Genomic DNA, 22,431 nt, shown 5'->3' on the forward strand with positions numbered 1-22,431 from the left:
TTCGGCAGAGGCCGAATTGTTGGGGTCTTCAGAATTATTGTAGGCGGCGGCGTCGGTGGCGACAGCGGAGTTGCAGTTATTGACCGGCAATAGGAAGTCAATGTTGCTGGTCGATGTTGGGGGTGAAGAACAGCGGAGTCATCAAAAATGCATTGTCGACATTATCGCAGTCGCGACGTCGAAGACGGGGTGGGGGCGATGGTTTCTCGTGAAGTGCTGACTTGAAGTGGAGCGCATAAGCACTTCCAGAAATACAATGTTTCGGTTCTTGTTTTAGGCAGGAAATGGTTTTTACTTTTTGTGTAAATTGTTACAGAATTCTTGCGCATTGTTATTACAATTGGGTAATAAACTATTGGGCAAGAATTTTTATACTTTTTTCTGTTTTAATTGGAAATAAGAGTATTGAACTCTTAGGGTGTTAACTTGTATGTACGACATGATTTAATATCTAACTACAAAGGGAATGTAAATTCATAAAGATAACACTTATATGAGTATATATATTCGTAGATCATCATACAACTTTTCCACCTCGTGCAGATAGGCGCCGAGTAGTTTGCTCTGGTAAATGAAAAGGTTTTAATCACTATTCGTCAAGTGGAAGGAAACCTACCCCTTCAATGTAGTTGTAAATGTCGATCTTTTCATTTTGAGAATGAGCACCATCATCGCAAGCACCCACAGGCACCAGGATGACATTTTTTCCAGTCGCTTCCTCCAATGTGAGGGTGACAGGAATGGAGCCGCCTTCGCGAGTCATGTCAGGTTCCACATTGAACACATGCTTGATAGCACGCTTCGCAGCCTCGTAGTGTGGGTGGTTAAGATCTTCAGACCTACATGCGTAAAATCAAAAGCTGGTTAGCCTGCATCAATGTTTGGGGACATGTAATAAACAGACCTTCATTTTGTTGGTTGAGCCACGCTCCACCCATTTATCATTGATGTACTTTACAACGCACTCCTCAATGTGCTTTTGGTTTTGGGAGAACTTGCCAATGACCTTCTTGGGTATAACAGTCTTTTCGCCCGGCTCATAAAAAGCACCTTCGATTCCATGAATGGACAAACTGGGAAACCGCCATCTGGCCTGAAGTAGTCTCGATTTGTCGCCGTTATGCGGCAGCTGCTCGACACCAACGTCTTTCCTGCAGGAGATTACACCGATTACAGAGATTTACTATGTAGACGTGCAGATTAGATTAACTTACTTATACTCGGCCACTTCAAAGTCGATGTTGGGTTTGGTATTGAGGACTCTAATAAGTCGCTTGTTATTTAATATGACCAGTATATTCCAATATGGAATCAGTATATTGGTGTCCTTGTCGACGAGTACGCTGAGCAGGTAGCAAAGATCTGGCGCTTCATGAACGGCTCCACCGAAAACTCCACTGTGCAGATCCTTGGTGGCACACTCTACCTCCAACTGGAACCATAGACCATAGGTGAGGCAGGGACGTTTCTTTCCCAACCAGTAGTTGTCCGAAATGCAAACGTAGTCAACATCAGCAAGGAAATAATTTTTGCGTTCCATCAAGAGATCGTCGAGGCCTTCGCTGCCACTCTCCTCCATTCCCTCGAACATAAACTTAAAGTAAGTGGCATTGAAATGTTTAGCTTTCTTTCGTGGCATCGATGGTAGCTGCGCGTATAAGGACGCGGTAGTTGTGGGTATCTGTCGGACACTCCAAGAGGGATCCAAAGCTGAAAAAGCTTAAAAAGGTGCCTTTTGCTGAGAAAAAATTACAAGATTTCACTGCTTCGCACGGTGGGTGAAATTTGAAGTGTTTCTCTAGGAAGTACCGCCGGTCACTTTCTGAGAAACCAAACAAACAGATGTCAGCTGGTACATAGTATCAGGTTAAATGGATAGTAGTAAAATTACAACCATGTCTCTTAGTGTCACCAGTTATTAATATTATCAATTAAATACTATAGTACCTTTCTCCGCCCCTTCAAGTTCAACAAATTCTTCCGATGGCCCCAAATTGTCGTAGCCGCCTATGGCATGGCGATGCATATTGCTCTACCCTATACTCGTAATAGCATATGTGATCGACTGAAAAGCCAGAAAAATGACTGAAATAAGATGTTTTACAATTACACACTTATGATTTAAGCTTTATTTCGTTTTAACTTTTCTCGACATTTTGTTTTGTAGACTTTGGTTTCAATTTTCCATGATCAAATTTTTTCTAGGCTATTGGAAAAGTCATTTTCGGTCATTATAAATAAAGTAAATATTTACAAGGTAATTTCTCCCGTCAATATAAGGAAAAGAAAGCTACAATTTTTCAAGTTTGAGGCTTTTTGGACGCACATCACAACAAAACCCACTTAAGCTCAAATTTTAAACTGATATACGGCCTAATCAGTTATCTAAGGGTGGGATCCAGTTACAGCTTCTTCGACTTTGTTTTGCCGGCTGTAGGCGCGGCAGTCGAAGGTACGTGTAGGCTGCGCAGCTTCTCCGAGCGGAAGTCGAGGCGCTTGATTAACAAGAAGAGCCCGTACAAGGCAAGAAGATAAACAAGAAGAACATCTAATAGATAGTATTGAGACCAGCTGAGAAAAGTAATGGAAAGGTTTAATATTTTTGATAGAGGTGGGAGAGACATACATATTTATGTGTATTAACTCACTGCATATTGCGTGCTGGAGCTTGAAGATGATAGGCGCCCTTGTGGCGGAGCACGTACTCCGTCCAGTATATGGCAGTCTCAAGGGCTGTCGAGCGCTGATCAAGCAAGAGGTTCTGGCGATATCTGGCAGCGCTCCTATATCGGGAATCGTGTATCACTTTCATAATGGCCTTGTAGAGCTGATTCGTCGATAGTGTCTCCAGGTCTAACTTAATGGCGTAGCCCATCGGCCTCAGCCTTAGCGGAGTTTACATCATGATCGCAAAAAACAGGCATGGTTACCACGGGCACTCCATGATAGACTGTTTCAAACATGCTCAATAAGCCCCCATGAGTGACAAAGGCTCGCAGCTTTTTATGGCCCAGAATATCCTGCTGCGGCAACCATCGTGATAGTATCACATTTGACGTCAGGTCCTGCATGTCTGCGGAGCTTCCTTCGTACTTCCATAGTACATGATAGGGGAGGCGGGCAAAAGTCTTGACTAGCATACGACGTAACGACTCTGGCATATTGGCAGCTTTTACCGAAGACCCCATCGACACGTAAATGAAGCCAGAGGCTCCGGAAGCCCCAATGAAGTCCTGCAAATCCTTGGTAAGCTTTCGAGGTGGCTTACAATGTACAAAGCAACCTCTGCTACATTAGGATTGAGAGCTCTGGGATATGACACCACTGCATGGCCGTTTTGCAGAATAAAGCTTACATTGCGTGACATCTCGTAGGGATGTGGTATTTGGGAGCCCAAATGTTGACGCAGGACAAGATGCGTTTTGCGCATAACATACTGTACAAAAATTTGAGAATACAGTGACACTGTAGAGCCGTGCAAAGACTTTACTCACCATGTGCATTAGGTTTTGGCCGATCTGCATTCCCGTGTTGATTGCCCGCTCGTAGAGACTCATGTTGTCAGTGAAGCGCGAGTAAAAGTTTGGAGTTATGGCATAGCTAATGGGGTTCCCCGCTACGGAGAGACTTCCTGTGTAGAAGCCTACAGTATTTATATACATGAATGGAATTTTGTATTGATGTACCAGTCCCAGCACACACTCTGGAAAAGCTCCGTCCAATATGGCTAGATCAAAGCTACGGTTCGCCAAATCTTTGGTTTCCGCATCGCCAAGCATAGCATCACACGACTGTCGACAGGAGTTTGAATATAAATTTTATCTGCTTTACTGATGCTAATATTTTATCAAATTCATGTCAAATGGATGAAAGTTACTCATAGAGTACAAGATAGACGGAGTACATATGTATGTGCATGTGAGTGTATGAGTATTTATTCTTAAGCGGCATAACATCATTATATTTATTTATTTGCATGCTTTATCCTAGCGCTACAAGTTTACACTTATGTTTAATGCGCTAGTCACATGATAACATACATAGATCTTAGAGACTATACGAATTTGTTATGTATGTAAAACCGTTTTTGATTAATTAATTATAACTTTCGAATAGTTAATACAGACAGAATGAACACCATAATTGGTGTGCATATTTGTGTGAAAATTTGCAAAAAGCCAAGCACTATTTTACCCCATTTTGGGAAGGGTACATCTATCTATGTACCCAGATATATTTCAGAAATAGTTGCGATCAGATAAATAGAAGGAAAAAGCAGTACCCGAAAGGGTACGTTTAGCAGAATAACTTGCTTCCTGATAAATGATTACAAAAACGAGGGGGAACGTTGTGAGTTGCTGCGGAGACCGCAACTCTACATTTATACCCGATACTTAGTCAGTACGGCTCTCCTCCGGCAGACGCCGCTAATATTAAAAGACGAGAGAGACAGAAAATCAGTCTGAGCGTGACGTCGAGCGCTGCGTAGCCACTGCAAATAGATTTGTTCCTTTTGGCTATAAAAATGATCCGATCTGATCCTGATTCAGCAACCGGATAGATATGGTCACTCTCTATGGTTGTGCGTTTTTTCGTATCTTCAATATTGTGGATGCTACAGATTTTCGTCCTTTGTAGGGGCGGAAGGGGATGGGGCGAAATTCGGAGATATAATTTTTATAGTGAGATCCAACAGGAGTGTGGATACTAAATTTGGTTACTCTAGCCTTAATAGTCTCTGAGATTTGTGGATACCCCAGATTTTCGTCCTTTGCGGGGGCGGAAGGGGTGTGGCGAAATGTTAACACAAAACGGTCAAGGTCCGATATCACAGGAGTGTGGATACCAAATTTGGTTGCTCTAGCTTTTATAGTCTCTGAGATCCTTGAACTCACATTTTGCAATTGGCAAAACCGACCATGAAACCTGCGTGTTAGAGAGAGACAGAGCGAGAAAGAATGAAATTGTTTACTTGATTCTATCTATAATAATTATACGCTCTGGTTCAGATTTTACACTCTAGAACATATAATCATCCTCTACTATTCTGCGTTTTCAGTTTTCTTGTATCTTTGAAATTGTGGCTGCCTCAGATTTTCGCCCTTTGTGGGAGCGGAAGGGGCGGGGCAAAGTTTTGAAATATAATTGTAACAGTGAAATATCACAGAAGTCCGGATATAAAATGTCGTTGCTCTTGCTCTTATCGTCTTTGAGCACTAGGCGCTGATGGGGACGGACAGACGGACAGACAGACAGGGCTCAATCGACTCGGCTATTGATGCTGATCAAGAATATATATACTGTTCGGTCAAGAGAAGATCTATAAACAGAGCTATTTTCGGAGAGAGATTGTAAACGAGCAACAGCCACAAATATGAACTGCAAGTTTCCTATATTTTGTATAATATTCAACTTATTTTGTATGGATTTGTTAAGCAGCGCTAGCTGTCTGCGGAGCACACGCGACATGTGGCAGCTGCAGCCTCCCAAAGAGATGGGCAGCTGCAATCGACCATCACCATTACGCTCGGAATTTGATGACAAAGGAACTGTTCCTGTTGCTGCAGCCCTCAATAATGGATGGTCAACCCTTGGAAATTTTCTCTCTCAATATGCAGGTATTAACCTTTCAGGAATAGATCCAACAGATGGGCAACTGAAGAACAAACCGTCGAAGATACATCGCATGTCCATATAAGACTCTATCCCACAGTTTCGTTGTCTGTTAAGAGCCTCTTTTTATATTTTACAAGTTAATAAAGATTAAAAAAAAAAAACAAAAAAAAAAACTTTAAGGAACAAGTATTCAAATGACCCTCGTAAAATAGAGAGCCTACGCTCACTTTTTGTATTTACTCACCGTAATTGTACTAAATTCACCACTGTATTCTCTCTCTTATGCCCAGTACTCAAGCACTAAGATTTGTAATAAAGAGTTATTCCCTAATACTCAACTGGATCGATCGACTTTTCTCTTTCTTGTATAGACTTTGATTCGTTTGCAGAAAAAACTAACACACCCCCATCCGTGAATTAACATTAATGCGGAAAACGCTCCGTGTAAAAACATTTTGGCGCACAACGTGGGGCATGTGTGTTATGTTAATTCTTCTGTGAACAATTAAACTAATCACAATTTACAAAGGCAACACTTACAACATTCGCTCGTCTCGCAGCTGCAATGGAAAGTTCCGAAAACCGTATCAGAATTGTTCGTCTAGATCGCGGGATCGTTGTCCTCGCCTTGCACTCGCCGTTCTCGCTTAATTTTATCATTCGCTTGTCACCCACAACGCATTCAACGGCGCTTGCATTCTCGGTTCGTTCGCTTTGCAGCTACCTGCTGTGGTCCATCGATCAACGCATTCTTTCTATTGGAATTCCACCGCTTCACTTTCGTTTTGCTTTCGTTGCCGCTGCTGGAACTTTTGCTTTTGCTTTCACCGTTGGATTTGTGCTCTAGCTGCTGCTGCTTGCTGCGTTTTTTGTTGTTGTTATTTTTGGAAGCTCTAGTTCTGTGTCAGCGTAATTACACTACACAACAAAATGACGACGCTCGAAGACTTAAAACGCCAACGGAGCAATATAAAACAAAAAATAACTCGGATCAAATCTGTGGTAGATGCTAAATCGGAAACCCCGATATGCAATGATGAGCTTCGCTATCGGTTGAACATCTTAGAAACGTATTTCAAGAATGTTTTAAATGTCCAAGCTAATATTGAAGCCATAAGTCCGAATGATGAAGGACGGGCAGATTTGGAGGATACATACATAGCAATCAAGCTAGCCATAAAGGGAAAAAATGGGAGGAGATCTGAACGCCAGCACTGTTGCGCCGGACTACCACCCACCGCCAGTGAAGTCATCGTTACCAAGGTTGTCGCTACCCACTTTCGACGGAACATATGCAAACTATAAGAATTTCATTCACTCGTTCGAGCAAATTGTTGTGCGTGAGTCTGGATTGTCTAATATAGAAAAGTTTAATTATTTGCTGACCTGCCTCACGGGTCCGGCATTAGATACAATTCAGGCATTCCAGGTTACAAGCGAAAACTATCCGAAGGCCCTAGCAAAACTCAAAAGCCGTTTTGATAATCCTACTCTTATATTTTTAGAAGGTATTGAGGCATTGCTTGCACTACAACCTGTGGAAAGGTCAAACAGTAAGCGCTGGAGTCCATCGGCAAACCTGAGAACATTGTTCACGCTATAGTTATATATATTATAATGGAAAAGTGTGATCAACCTGAGAACATTGTTCACGCTATGGTTATATATATTATAATGGAAAAGTGTGATCAGCAAACTCGGAACAAGTGGAAGGAATCGCAGGACTACAAAACTCTGCCAACCTGGCTAGCATGCACACAGCTTTTGGAACTCCACTGTCAGTTTCTCCATTCGTCTGGAAACTCGGCTGCTACTTCGTCACAACAAAAGGCTGAATCCAATAAGTCAAATCGTCATTCTAATCACCAAATAAACTCGTCGTTTGCTATCACTAATCCGTCTTTTACACTTTGTTCTAGTTCTGGCCATAAGATCTCTAATTGCGCTCAGTTCAAGGCTATGAACAGCAACCAACGGTACGACAATACAAAACGCCTCGGTCTCTGCATCAATTGTCTTGGAAATGGTCATAGAGTGGCGCAATGTTCATCGACTCATCGTTGCCGATCCTTTAATCGGAATCATCATTAATCTTTGCATCACTCTCAGCCGCAACAGCCACCCCAATCATCAGCAGGACAATCTTCAACTACTGAACCGGTACTCCAACCAGCGCAAACCTCCTGGCAAACGGCTCATCAAGCTGCTTCACATTCTCATATGGAGATCGCAGCAGATGATCAAATTTTGTTGGCAACAGCTATGGTTTTGGTAAAGGATGCCACAGGTGAATACAAACTCGGTAGAGCGTTGCTTGATTCATGCTCTCAGGTTAATTTTGTAACCGAAAACTTTGCACAAAAGCTTCGCCTTCGTCGTGAAAAACACCACATTGGAATTCGCAGTATAGGAGACTCCCTTACTAGTTTGAAGGCTCGTACGACTACCTCTATTAAGTCACGTACTTCCGGCTATCAGCTCACTCTCCAGTTTGGAATCACATCCCATATTGCCTACCAGCCAGATAGTGAGATCGACATATCGAATTGGAACCTACCAGCTAACACTCCATTGGCTGACGAATCGTTCTATAGGACTAAACGTATTGATTTGTTACTGGGGACCGAAGCCTTCTATGGAGCACTAGCTGTTGGCCAGATTCGCATTGGTCCAAATCTTCCCACTTTGCAGAAGACTCTTTTTGGTTGGGTTGTTGCTGGGAGGTACCAGCGGCAATATAACAGACAGCCACCATTGTGCTTGGCGACTGTAGAAGAGTAGATCGACAAGAATTTGCAGCAATTATGGAGATTGGACTCATTTGTCGATCCAAGTGCTCCCAAATTATCGTCGCTGTGAGGACCTTTCAGGGACACAACACATCAGGATGCCAGTGGGCGGATTGTCGTTCGCTTGCCATTTCAAGAAGGTCCAAGTTGTCTTGGAAGTTCCTTCGATACAGCTCGAACTCGATTTTTTGCCATTGAGAGACGTCTCGCTCGTCTACCGGAAATTCGCTCGCAATATATCTCGTTCATGCAGGAATATGAAAGTCTCGGCCATATGTCCCTCGTACTGAATCCTAACTTGGAAGAACCGCAGTTCAGTTAAGTTCACTTAACGATCTACTTTTAGTCGTCCCTACCATTCAGGATGAGTTGTACTTGCAATTGCTGCGGTTCCGCATGCATAGGTTCGGCATCACAGCCGACGTCACAAAAATGTACAGGCAGGTACTTGTGAGTGAGAAGGATATAAAATTCCAGTACATTTTGTGGCGAGCATCTCCAAATACGGATCTTCAAACCTACCAACTCAATACAGTGACATATGGGACTGCGTCTGCCCCATTTCTCGCAACTCGTAGTTTGCATTACTTGGCTGAGGATTGTAAGGATGCATGGCCATTAGGGGCTGCTGCTGTTAAAACTGCATTTTATGTTGATGACCTTTTGTGTGGGGCTGATGATATAGATACACTCTTCAAACTAAATACTGAAATCACATCAACTCTCGCTCGTGGTCAGTTTCCATTATGCAAGTGGCATTCAAATCATCCAGGCGTGATGGAAGACGAATCTACCAAGGAATTAAACATTTCAGAAAACTCAGTCAGCAGCACACTCGGCGTAACTTGGCATCAACGAAGTGATGCATTTAGTTTCACATTTAATCCAAAGGAAGTCTATCCCACTACCACAAAACGAACAATTTTGTCTACTGCGTCGTCGCTATTCGATCCAATCGGTCTGCTATCACCGTTAGTCATTGTCTCTAAGATCATTCTTCAGGAGTTGTGGCTTTTGAAACTCGACTGGGACGAGTCTGTCCCCCAGAATTTAAGCCACGCATGGAGCAAGTGTTTGGAATCGCTGAATTCACTGTCGTCACTAGCGGTACCACGTTTTTCTTTGCAGCCTGATACTAGGAGCATTCAAATGCATGGATTTTGCGACGCATCGATTCGGGCATACGGCTGCTGTGTTTATGTGCGCACGGAGAATTCGCTTGGACAGGTCACAGTGAAATTGTTCACTTCTAAGTCTAGAGTAGCACCAGTGAAGAAACAGTCTCTTCCGAAGCTTGAACTATGCGGCGCACATCTACTTTCTCAGTTGTATAACAAAGTCAAGGCCATATTCAGTAAACACACTATCACATCTTATTTTTGGAGCGACTCACAGCTCGAATTGCGTTGGCTGCAACAACACTCAGTCACCTTATCGACCTTTGTTGGAAATCGAGTGTCCGATATTCAGGATTTAACGTCTGATGGAAAATGGCGCTATGTGCCAACACATCAAAGCCCTGCTGATATTCTGTCGCTGTAACGTGAGCGAGTTGATTAAGTCTCCATGGTTTTCGGGTCCTACGTTTCTAGTCGAAGATTCGCTACACTGGCCCGCCACTGGTGGAAAACTTGATATTCACATGGACGTGGTTAACTCGGAGAATCGGAAAAGTTTGTTTGCTGCCGTACACAAGACAAATAATATCCTCAACATCGTCGATAATATCAGCTCGTACACTCACAGTCTGCGTCTCATTGCTTTGATGATTAGGTTCATAAGGAGATGTCGGAAGCAATCGACGTTTACCACAACCTCACCGACGCCAGATGAACTTCGTTTTGCTTCACATTGCCTTATTTGGAACATTCAACAAACTCATTTTGTAGAGGACATCCGTTTACTTCAGAAGCAAAAACCATTAAAAAGCAGCTTAAAGTTTCTTACTCCCTTTTTAGAAGTCGTGAACGGATTCGAACTTATCAAGGTTGGTGGATGTTTGGAATACTCAGACCTACAAGACGGTCAAAAACATCCGTTGCTGCTGCCTAGTCAGTCCAAATTTGTATGGAACTATATTCGCCATTTGCATCTTCGGAACTATCACGCTGGACCTAAAGCCCTAGTCGCTCTCATTCGTTTGGAGTATTGGATCGTTAACGCCAGAGACTTGGCACGTAGAATTGTTCGCTCCTGTGTACACTGCGTTCGCTACAGACCGAAGCTGCTACAACAACTCATGTTGTACGCGATTCGCTCCGGCTCGACCCTTTGAACGCTGTGGAGTTGACTTTTGTGGACCCATCAACACATATCTACGCATTCGAGGAAAGGGACCTACAAAAGCATACATAGCCGTGTTCGTTTGCCTTCTCACCAAGGCCGTTCACATCGAAGTAGCCTCACCGAGGGCACGTTGGTCATCATCCATGAGGACAACCTGCCACCGCTACGCTGGAAACTAGGCCGAGTGCAGTCTACTGTGCTTGGGAAGGATGGACATGTACGGGTGGTGCACCTCCGCACTGCAAATGGAACATGTTGCAGGCCAATACACAAGTTGGCAATTCTTCCGGTGGTTTGAAAGCAGTCCTTTCAACGGGGCCGGGATGTTCGGTCAAACTCCTTTAAGGAACAAGTATTCAAATGACCCTCGTAAAATAGAGAGCCTACGCTCACTTTTTGTATTTACTCACCATTATTGTACTAAATTCACCACTGTATTTTCTCTCTTATGCCCAGTACTCAAGCACTAAGATTTGTAATAAATAGTTATTCCCTAATACTCAACTGGATCGATCGACTTTTCTCTTTCTTGTATAGACTTTGATTCGTTTGCAGAAAAAACTAACACACCCCCATCCGTGAATTAACATTAATGCGGAAAACGCTCCGTGTACAAACATATACTTTATGGGGTAGAAAACGATTCCTTCTGGACGTTACACACATCCATTTTCACCACAAATCTAATATACCCCAATACTCATTTTGAGTATCGGGTATAAAAATTACGTCCATGTGAAGCTTCGATTAACTAAGAAAAGTATCACAAGTATCAGTAAAATACCGTACTTTTTTTGCGCAGCATGAAACATAACATTTTGTATCACGAATAAGTCTGGTGTTGTTAATCTTGGACGATCCGAGCGCGTTTAGCAAATAGCAAGGACTGTCCAGGTTTTTACCCAGATTTCTTTAAAACACAGGCACTATTGGTATAAGGAATATGATGCTGCCTTCTGTGAGTTGTACAACCTGACAAAAAATATCTTTGCACGAGTATACAATTCACAATCTGCTTACCTCAAAAGCATACCGAAGACCATCCCATGGCTTTAAAGGCATTTCTCCAGCCATTCGTGAACCCAAAAGATCCCAATTCGTATAGTTCTGAATGTATTCAACCAGGCCAGCTGGTGTCACCTCCTGTAGGTCTTCGATATGAAAATCTGCTGGGAACCCATTTAGGAAGGTAATATTATGTCCTCTGGAATCGAGAAAGGTTGTATATTAGACGAACGTGCAAGTACAGATGAATAAATGACTTTAGATTTACTTTTGTTTTTGCAAAAATACTAAACCACTGAAAATGACAACAGATCAATCAACAAATGAAATCGTCAGTAGAAAGTTTATATACCCTTCCAGTTCATAGGAAACATAAAATTAAAAGATTATTTATACTATGTTTAGAAACAAAATTTGTTTTTATTTCTCATATTTTGTTTTTCAACCCGTTTGTGTATTTGGCAGCTATACTAATATTTTTCTAATTTTGACTAAATCTGTTTAAGCTGTAAAAAAACGTATGTGTTGTTTCTGTGCGTTATAAATTAAGTTTCGTGAGACAGCCAGCGACAAACAATTTTTGAAGATCGCTGATTCAAAATAATTCACTGCGGGACCTCGTTCTCTAGGCTCTGACAACATTTACTTGTATTTACTGATGCGAATTTTCGACTTTGAATTCATTGCCACGACTCATTCTAATAAATAATATCCGTTCGAAAGAAACTCAAACAAAAGGGGAATATTACAATACAAATATTCGCTCGCCCTGTCAAAATGTTTCCCTTTCAGAACCAATATTGATTAATCTTAGTTTTTCTTTGATTGATGTAACTTAGAGGTACAAGGTTAACATGATTGGAAGCTTAATTTTATGTAATATTCTATTAATTGGCACTTTTTGCTCTGAAATAAATACGCTTTGTGCACCGTTGGCATTGTGGCGAGTGTGAAATCTAATAAGAATACGCACCTGGCTATTAATCCCTTGGCAAGCTCCCAAAATGGTATCTTATGTGATTTGGTTCCACCTGTAATAATTTTCATCAATTAATGCGTCGTCAATCTTAAAATTAGTCTACCTGTTAAGAAGACAAAATATAAATATAAATACAAAATGGTCTAAGCATGTTTGAAATGATCTTAAAGGTACATATGTATAAATACGCAGTTTGTTGATTTGAAACTCTTACCTTGCGTAGCCATTAGAATGTCCGCCGCCAGTGCGCAGCAGGTACATAGGATCAACAACAAGCCGACAGTTCGATGCATGTTGCTGCAAGGGACACAAAAAATATGGTCAGCTTTGCACACTTATATCCTCGTAGAGCTTCTAAACCGTATGCCGCGACTACAGATTAGTATTTGGTACGCAACCACGCACGCACCCAGATTTTATAGATTTGATACGAGGCAGCCTCATGCGCGTGATGTTTAAGTTACTTAGTCGAGCGTTTAGTACACGACCGAAAATGTTATAATGTACATATAATTGTTGTATTCTCACTGCTAAAAGGAATTTTTTAACTAATGAGTTTACGCACAGTGTCAGCAAAAAGTCAACGGGCAATAAACTAGAATTCTACTTAACTGGAGACACAGGGCAGACTTCGGTTCGACTTAAAGAGAGACTGGTCTAAATCGAATACCCTTTGCATACGTACACATATAGCCAATGTACGAGTACCAAACATTCACGCGTATTGGTATAATTGGTTTCAACTTTCGACTTTGGAAAAAGGGACAAGGAATGACACAAGATACCTCATTTTTCATAAACGTTGAAAATCGCCATACTCCTTTAATTCCAAACATCAGAGCCAGCGGAGCCAGAGCTTTCAATTCCCTCGAACATGGCATATTTAGACACATCTGTATTTTTGAATATCTGTATTTAATAGTCATTTCTTCAGTTTGCTTGCTTTTCGTGTATCTTCAAAAACCAAACAAAAAAAAATATTCACGAAAGTTTCTCAAAACTTGTTTTTACTGCGATATGTCCTATGGAAGTTATATGATAAGTAATGGGGTTTTTATTTTTTTAGGCTGATTTATGTATTTTGTTTTCATTATCATGCTTTTTTTACCCGGTACTGAAAAAAAATATGGGTATATTAAGTTCGTGTAGATGTATGTAACGGACAGGAGGTAACGTCTCCGATCAGCATCAATAGTCAACACGATATACCGCCTAGTTCTGGGAGACTTTAAGATCTAGGAGCTTCTACTTATTACACTGTAATGTCCTATGAAAGGGCGGAAAGGAAGAAACCCAAAAACGCAGAATATTATAGACAACGATCAGATCATTATTATACCCATGCTACTTCGTTGGTGTGAAGAGAGAGAGAGATAGAGAGAGATGTGGGAGATTACGGTGGGACAGTCTAAAACCAGCCAGAAAAATTATTCTAAAATTCAAATCAAAAAGACGAATGTGATTATTGGTGAATGAAAAAGTTACGGCTACGCTATTTTTTCAAAAGGTATACTGAATCAGTATTAATGATGCGTGTGGAAAGTTATTTGCTAAAGTCTAATACTGATTAAAATTTATTACATTTTTATACAAACATGCATTATAGAGCTTGGTTTTTTATACCCGATACTCAAAATGAGTATTGGGGTATATTAGATTTGTGGTAAAAGTGGATGTGTGTAACGTCCAGAAGGAATCGTTTCCGACCCCATAAAGTATATATATTCTTGATCAGCATCAATAGCCGAGTCGATTGAGCCATGTCTGTCTGTCCGTCTGTCCGTCTGTCCGTCCGTCCGTCTGTCCGTCTGTCCGTCTGTCCGTCCCCTTCAGCGCCTAGTGCTCAAAGACTATAAGAGCTAGAGCAACGATGTTTTGGATCCAGACTTCTGTGAGATGTCGCTGCTACAAAAATATTTCAAAACTTCGCACCGCCCACTTCCGCCGCCACAAAGGACGAAAATCTGTGGCATCCACAATTTCGACGATACGATAAAACCAAAAACGCAGTATCGTAGAGGATGACTATATGTTCTAGAGTGCAAAATCTGAACCAGATCGTATAATTATTATAGCCAGAATCAAGAAAACAATTTCATTCTTTCTCGCTCTGTCACTCTCTAACACGCAGGTTTCATGGTCGGCTTTGCCAATTGCAAAATATGAGTTCAAGGATCTCAGAACCTATAAGAGCCAGAGCAACCAAATTTGGTATCCACACTCCTGTGATATCGGACCTTGACCGTTTCGTGTCCAAATTTCGGCACACCCCCTTCCGCCCCCGCAAAGGACGAAAATCTGGGGCATCCACAAATCTCAGAGACTATTAAAGCTAGAGTAACCAAATTTGGTATCCGCACTTCTGTTAGATCTCACTATAAAACGTATATCTCAGAATTTCTCCCCACCCCCTTCCACCCACACAACGGACGAAAATCTGTTGCATCCACAATATTGCACATTCAAGAAAACAAAAAACGCAGAATCATAGATAATGACCATATCTATCAGACTGCTGAATCTGGATCAGATCGGATCATTTTTATACCCAAAAGGAACAAATCAATTTGCACTGGCTACGCAGCGCCCGACGTCACGCTCAGACTGATTTTCTGTCTCTCTCGCACGCACTCTTTGTCGTGTCGTTTAATATTAGCGGCGTCTGCCGGAGGAGAGCCATACTGACTAAGTATCGGGTATAACTGTAGAGTTGCGGTGTCCGCAGCAACTCACAACGTTCCCCCTCGTTTTTTATTATTATTACTATATTATTTTTATCGATTACACAACAACAAAAATTCTTTCATTCGATTATTAAATTAAGTTGCGCTACTAATTGATTTGAGGTTATGCGGCAAATATGCGCATACGTAATTATTTAATTATTTTTATATTTTATAATTTTTAGTTTAATAATACAAATAGGTAAAATGTCTAAGCATTTATATAGATTAGTACATATTGCGGACGGAACGATGCTTCTGGGCGTTCATATATTTTCTCGAAAACAATACTGTGTATGAAAAGCAAACTTCTATGCATAGCAACCATCCTCTCTATATCTTTTGAATTAAATAAGAGGAAGTAGATTTTAAAATTCAAGGTAAAACATGTGACGTAGTCCATCGCGCAAATACCATTTCAGCACAGCTCAGAGATTTCATTTTCATGATTTCAAAAGGCCCATTGCACAAATTACAACTTTTTATGCTACTGGAATTATTTTTCGATCGCGACGATTTATAAAATCTTTATATGTAAATGTTTCAAGACATAGTCAAGTTAAATATTATCACATCGAGTTTCTCTCAATTTACGGGGGTGGAACAGGGCGTGACAAAAGATGTGCTCTAGATCTTTAGGTCCCCTATCAACCTTGTACTCTCCGAATGCTTTAACATCAACTTAAAACTTAATTTTACACTTCGTTTTATTTTGTATGTAATGTAAACGAATTGAAAATGAATGGTAAACTTTGCATGTAATGTAAGCATTGAGCTCAAGGCAGGACGGGCCTGCCAAAAGTGTTAGAAACTACATATGTATGTAGTCCAAAAATGTTTCTGCCGTGCAATTAATTATACCCGATACTCAAAATGAGTATTGGGGTATATTAGATTTGTGGTAAAAGTGGATGTGTGTAACGTCCAGAAGGAATCGTTTCCGACCCCATAAAGTATATATATTCTTGATCAGCATCAATAGCCGAGTCGATTGAGCCCTGTCTGTATGTCCGTCTGTCCGTCCGTCCGTCCGTCCGTCCGTTTGTCCGTCCGTCCGTCCGTCCGTCCCCTTCAGCGCCTATTGCTCAAAGACTATAAGAGCTAGAGCAACGATGTTTTGGATCCAGACATCTGTGAAATGTCACTGCTACAAAAATATTTCAAAACTTTGCCCCGCCCACTTCCGCCCCCACAAAGGACGAAAATCTGTGGCATCCACATTTTTAAAGATACGATAAAACCAAAAACGCAGAATCGTAGAGAATGACTATATGTTTTAGAATGTAAGATCTCAACCAGATCGTATAATTATTATAGCCAGAATCAAGAAAACAATTTCATTCTTTCTCGCTCTGTCTCTCTCTAACACACAGGTTTCATGGTCGGTTTTGCCAATTGCAAAATATGAGTTCAAGGATCTCAGAACCTATAAGAGCCAGAGCAACCAAATTTGGTATCCACACTCCTGTGATATCTGACCTTGACCGTTTCGTGTCCAAATTTCGCCACACCCCCTTCCGCCGCCGCAAAGGACGAAAATCTGGGGCATCCACAAATCTCAGAGACTATTAAGGCTAGAGTAACCAAATTTGGTATCCGCACTCCTGTTAGATCTCACTATAAAACGTATATCTCAGAATTTCGCCCCACTCCCTTCCGCCCCCACAAAGAACGAAAATCTGTTGCATCCACAATATTGCACATTCGAGAAAACTAAAAACGCAGAATCATAGATAATGACTATACTATATCTATCAGATTGCTGAATCTGGATCAGATCGGATCATTTTTGTAGCCAAAAGCAAGAAATCAATTTGCAGTGGCCACGCAGCGCCCGACGTCACGCTCAGACTGATTTTCTGTCTCTCTCGCACGCACTCTTTGTCGTGTGGTTCAATATTAGCGGCGTCTGCCGCAGGAGAGCCATACTGACTTAGTATCGGGTATAACTGTAGAGTTGCGGTGTACGCAGCAACTCACAACGTTCCCCCTCGTTTTTTGCTCTTGTTGAGCAAGTTGCAAAATTAAATGCCTCACATTGGCTTTTTTAGCGGGATCTGTATTTTATTACACCAAGCGGATAAATCAATAATACCAAGTCATTCGCAATATTACGAATATTTCAGCAAAAGAACTAAAGTCTTATTATGAAATACCCAAAGTTCATCTGACTTACGATTAGCGGCACAATACTTAAGATTTATATTTTCATTACCAGTACAAATTAGGACACATGGGTTTCCCACCCATGTGTTTGTGTAGTTTGTGAAAAATGAAAAGGCAGTATGCAGTTAAAGTTTTGATTAGATGTAAGAGTATGTCTCAAATTACGCGGTTACAATTGTGGAGATGAAACATATGAAAGGTGAAGCAACATTCGTCGAGAATTAAATCGTTAATGTGGGATTCTTTTTAAAATATAAGGATATCAATGTTTCAGCAAATCTATTCTAGCCAATGTAAAGACATAGACGTCTCTAGTCGTTTTATATAAATATTTCTATAAGTATATACGTATGTATATATAAAAACACTATAAAGATTGAAGACAAATGAAAATTGTATAGTTAATATTGAAGTCAACATTTTTGTTTCCATATTTGTGACAATTCTTCCTGTTTTCTGTATAATTGGTGGCAAATAGTTATTGCTAATAAATACAAAAGATATGTGGAAGCCCGTGAATATGAATGTAAAAGTTTAGTTGGGCTATTTTTAAACAAAAAAGAGCGTGAACGTTGTGAGTCGCAGCTACGGCCGCGAGTCTTCACTTATATACGATACTCAGTCAGTAAGAATCCCCTCCACGAGAGGGTGCACACTGTACGTTGAGATTGTGTGAGATAGAGATAAAGAGTATACGCGTGGACGGCGTTGCGAAGCCACTGAAAATTTATTTGTTCATTCTGGCTATACATATAAATAGTCAGATCTGATCCAGATTCAGCAATCTGATAGATACGGTCATTCTCTATGATTCTGCGTTTGTAATTTTGTTTGTGTGTTCAAAATCATGGATGTCACGGATTTCCTTCCTTTGTGGGGGCGGCAATATATTAAGACTTTATTCAGTCATTCAGTCATATCACAGGACTCTGGATACAAAATTTGGCTACTCTAGCGCTAATAGTCTCTGAGATCCAGGCGCTTATCGACTCGGCTTTTAATGCTGATCAAGGGGGTCGGAAACGCTTTTTTCTAGGTGCTACACACATCCACTAACCCAAAAATCTACCCCTGTACCCCTATATACCTTTTAGGTAACTGGTATAAAATAAATATTTCTTGCACTACAATATTTTTTTGATGGAACCTATATCAAATATAAGTCAATCATACATAATACATATACATAACATACTTAATATATGTACGTACATATGTAGGTACGTTGAAAAACAGTTTTGTTGCGTAGTGTAACCGCCCGATGAGATTTACGATCCGCAGTTTATGCGCGACACGTTCAATCGCATGGTTCGCATTTGTGGCCAGAAATCGCGATAGTGCAGTTGGCCAAGTGTACAAGTGGTTCGGGCAAAGTGGATACATATACATACATATGTACATAGTACGTGCGTGTCATCAAATCGATGTCGTAACAAAAGCACGGTTATCTCTTTTATGCGTATGCACATGAGAGCCGAAAAACCCAAAATCGTTTAGCAGACGCAGAATGCGTAACGAAAACAAAAGGGATAAAAGCGTTTTGAGTTTTGCTTTTAATTGGTTACGGTATCAGACGAGGCGTCAGTCGGTGCTCACATATGTATGTACAAGTACTTACTACGTATGCAATTGTAGGTTAAATCAATAAAAAAAATCAAAATTAATTAAATGGTATGAGGCTTTCACTTTCTGCTGTGGGTAGTACAAGTATTTGCATATCGGAGTCAAGTTAGCCTCTGTACCGAACTTTTAGAAGCCGATTGCATTCCAACGGTATTTTTCAGAGCTTTATTTATTTTTAAAGAGTGGAGTCCAGGAGGAGCACTGCTACTTAAGTGCATGCGCGCTCTGGCTTTTGAACACGACTATACTCGCGCTGTGTTTCACTGCAAAGCCAACCAGTTGCAGCTGTCGGCTGTAGGCTGGGCTGGCAACTGGTGGCAAGATCATTATTACGTGTTTCGTCATTATCATTCAGTCAGTGCAATATCAGGTTGAATGCGCTCAAAGAAAACGAAAGTGCAGGCGTTTCAGGCGGCGCTCAGAAAACCGCCATCGACGACAACACAACAACGACGCATACACACATGTAGACGTGGCGCGCCTCATTTAGCTACAGTAAACGGGCGCACCAGTCACCATACCCCATACGCCATACGCCATATGTGGTACAATCAAAGCTCTTTTTTAACAACTTCTCCAAATTGGCCGTAAAGCATGTGGCAAGAGCTTCACAGATAGATATAAAAATCTCCACCTGCAAAGTATTTTTAAAGGGGTTTACACTATACAGTGCTTCGTTAAATAGCATGATCCAATTCAGAAAGTAGCCCAGCGCAGAATGAAGGAGTTCAGTTCAGTGAAAGTCAGCCCAGCAAGCCTCAAAAACGTACTGAGTGCACTCAGAGTGTCTTGGCTTCCAGCATTCGCAACTTGAAAGAAAGAAAACAATATTTACCTAGGAGTTTGGTATGACCGTTATTTATGGCCACTGTTGTTGGAACAGTTGTTTTTATTTACTATGGCGATGCTCTCCTCTCTTAGGGCCATTGTTTGGTTACCACGGCTTTACATCATAGCCAAATAACAAATCCGTTAAGACAAACAAAAATTTTGGCGTTGCTACACTAAATATTTTGTTAAGTTATGTGCCTGTTTTATGCTAATTACCCTATGCATGGCCTTACACCTTTGCCTTACAGCTTTGCCAAATGTCGTATGGAACGCAGTTTCTTATGCTTTTGAGGCTGCTTTGCTCTGTTGTGGTGGCATGTGTCAGGCCGACACGGAAAGCGAATTGCTTAAGTGCTTCTGCCAAAAATTAGACTTTGCACAATTAGCTAATACAACTGTCACTTTTATATACGCAGCAAAATAATGATTAATTTGATAGACTTACAAAAACTGAAAAATCAATTTGGATTTTTTGCATCGAGTCACTGAGTCGGGATTTTGGGATCATAGGGGCTTAACCATTTAATAACAACATGGGTTTCTCGAATTTTCTCGCAATTTTGTTTATTTGATTCGCTTGTCTGGGACATTTGATTTTATTTTAAAAATGCTATCATTTAACAAATAACTTTGGGATGACACACAGCAAATGAAACAACTCCGGCAATAAAAACCAAATAAATCCCAACGACTTTGATCAGCCTTGACCAGATTTAACAAAACGTTTAACATGAAAAGTTATACATACGAGTATATACGTGTGTATATAGGTACAGATCTTTAATTACATTATGTAATTTATTTAATTTTTTAGTCGAGCTTACACCGCTCCACATTTTACGAAGTGATGAGCGAAACATGTTCGTGTCTTGAGTCTTCTGTTTTGCCTCCTTTAAATATTAAGATTTCAGTAATTTTGTTGAATTTTTTGTTTTCTGTTTGAACTTGCGTTACTGCAAAAAAAAACCTGAGTTGCATTGTCTCAGTCTCTTTGATATATCCTCACTTTTTTAACAAAACATACACTCTATAAGATTTACGAAACTTCATGCGAAGAGTGGGTTTCCTATTAAAGCGTATAGTGGGCAAAATATTAAAATCCAACCGAACTGGTTATCAGTTATTCTCACAACTTGTTCATATTGCTGAACTCCAATTAAGTTTGCGTTTGTTTCACAAGCGTTGAGCCCTGAGTGACCCACAAGAATTTCCAGTCGAAGACATTTGTACATGCGTGTATCTATGTATATGTGTATCTACATATGCATGTATTTAAGTTGTTTTTCATAATTGGGGGGATATTTCGGATAAATACTTGTACAGAAAACTCGTTTGTTTCAGCAAAAAATTGGCAAAAAGTTTTTGATATATGTATGTACTTGTATCTTAACTTACTGTTGCAGTACCATTACCAAATTGGTAGGCTCATACCTAATGCAACGACGCGGTCTTAGCTTTGTGAATCGGAGCACTTGGATTCGCTTTTGTTGGGCGAGTTATTCAAATTGCTTGAGATTGATTTTGCACAGTCGCATGTTCAATTCTGTTTATTTGTGCTGCACTTTTAACCTTCCATGAATATGCATCAACTTGGATTCGAGATGAGTTTTGTCTCCGACCGAGGCACGGGCTTTTTTTTGTATTTTTTGTCCGCGGCACTCTTAACGCATATGCAAAGCTATTAACATACTTTCACCAATGCCGACGTATTATTTAATATTCGATTTTGATACAGTGATAATACAAATGAAACATATTCCCCACGTCGAACTTCGAAGTCGTGGTTGCCAGCCACCAAAAGGGGACAGAAGAGCAACGGCGAGGAGCCACAATAAACAGTTCCCCCTTTTGGGGTAGTAAGTATGACTTCGGCTACCGACGCGTCGTCGCTAACCAATTGAACTTATTGGCCAATTGACACTTTTGTCAAACAAAAACGAAACGAAAACCACAAGACTTTTCACTTTTCTTTGGAGCTTGAGCTCTTGCCTTTACGAAGTTTCTTGGCGGGTTAACTGAAACAAACTGATCGTTGGGCTTGCTTTTTGGCGCTGCTTAACGTAACGACCAGAGACTGGTGTTACAGCAATATGTGCATACGAGTATAACGCAGAGTCGACGATTGGGATCGGTTTCGGTTACGTTTGAGTTATTTTGGTCGGCACTGCATTTGCTGCGTGGGGTATATTAGATTTGTGGTAAAAGTGGATGTGTGTAACGTCCAGAAGGAATCGTTTCCGACCCCATAAAGTATATATATTCTTGATCAGCATCAATAGCCGAGTCGATTGAGCCATGTATGTCTGTCCGTCTGTCCGTTCGTCCGTCTGTCCGTCCCCTTCAGCGCCTAGTGCTCAAAGACTATAAGAGCTAGAGCAACGATATTTTGGATCCAGACTTCTGTGATATGTCA

The 22,431-nt window shown here is 40.9% G+C and overlaps 2 protein-coding genes and 1 pseudogene across 2 annotated transcripts; 1 reads left to right on the forward strand and 2 right to left on the reverse strand.

The window, feature by feature from the left end:
• Positions 1–616: 616 nt before the first annotated feature.
• LOC117191695 (cytosolic non-specific dipeptidase-like) lies at positions 617–2,026 on the reverse strand. The gene is made up of 4 exons (XM_033396493.1): positions 1,948–2,026; positions 1,215–1,710; positions 905–1,151; positions 617–839 (listed from the first exon to the last, which is right to left on the reverse strand). The coding sequence occupies exons 1-4, from the start codon at positions 2,024–2,026 to the stop codon at positions 834–836; spliced, it is 828 nt and encodes a 275-aa protein (XP_033252384.1). The 3' UTR covers positions 617–833.
• On the reverse strand, positions 1,717–22,193 carry LOC117190661 (annotated as a pseudogene).
• LOC117190662 lies at positions 7,707–8,412 on the forward strand. The gene is made up of 2 exons (XM_033395717.1): positions 7,707–7,903; positions 7,981–8,412. The coding sequence occupies exons 1-2, from the start codon at positions 7,895–7,897 to the stop codon at positions 8,395–8,397; spliced, it is 426 nt and encodes a 141-aa protein (XP_033251608.1). The 5' UTR covers positions 7,707–7,894; the 3' UTR covers positions 8,398–8,412.
• Positions 22,194–22,431: the final 238 nt, after the last annotated feature.

The sequence above is a fragment of the Drosophila miranda genome, assembly GCF_003369915.1.
Source record: "Drosophila miranda strain MSH22 chromosome Y unlocalized genomic scaffold, D.miranda_PacBio2.1 Contig_Y1_pilon, whole genome shotgun sequence".
NCBI lineage: Eukaryota > Metazoa > Arthropoda > Insecta > Diptera > Drosophilidae > Drosophila > Drosophila miranda.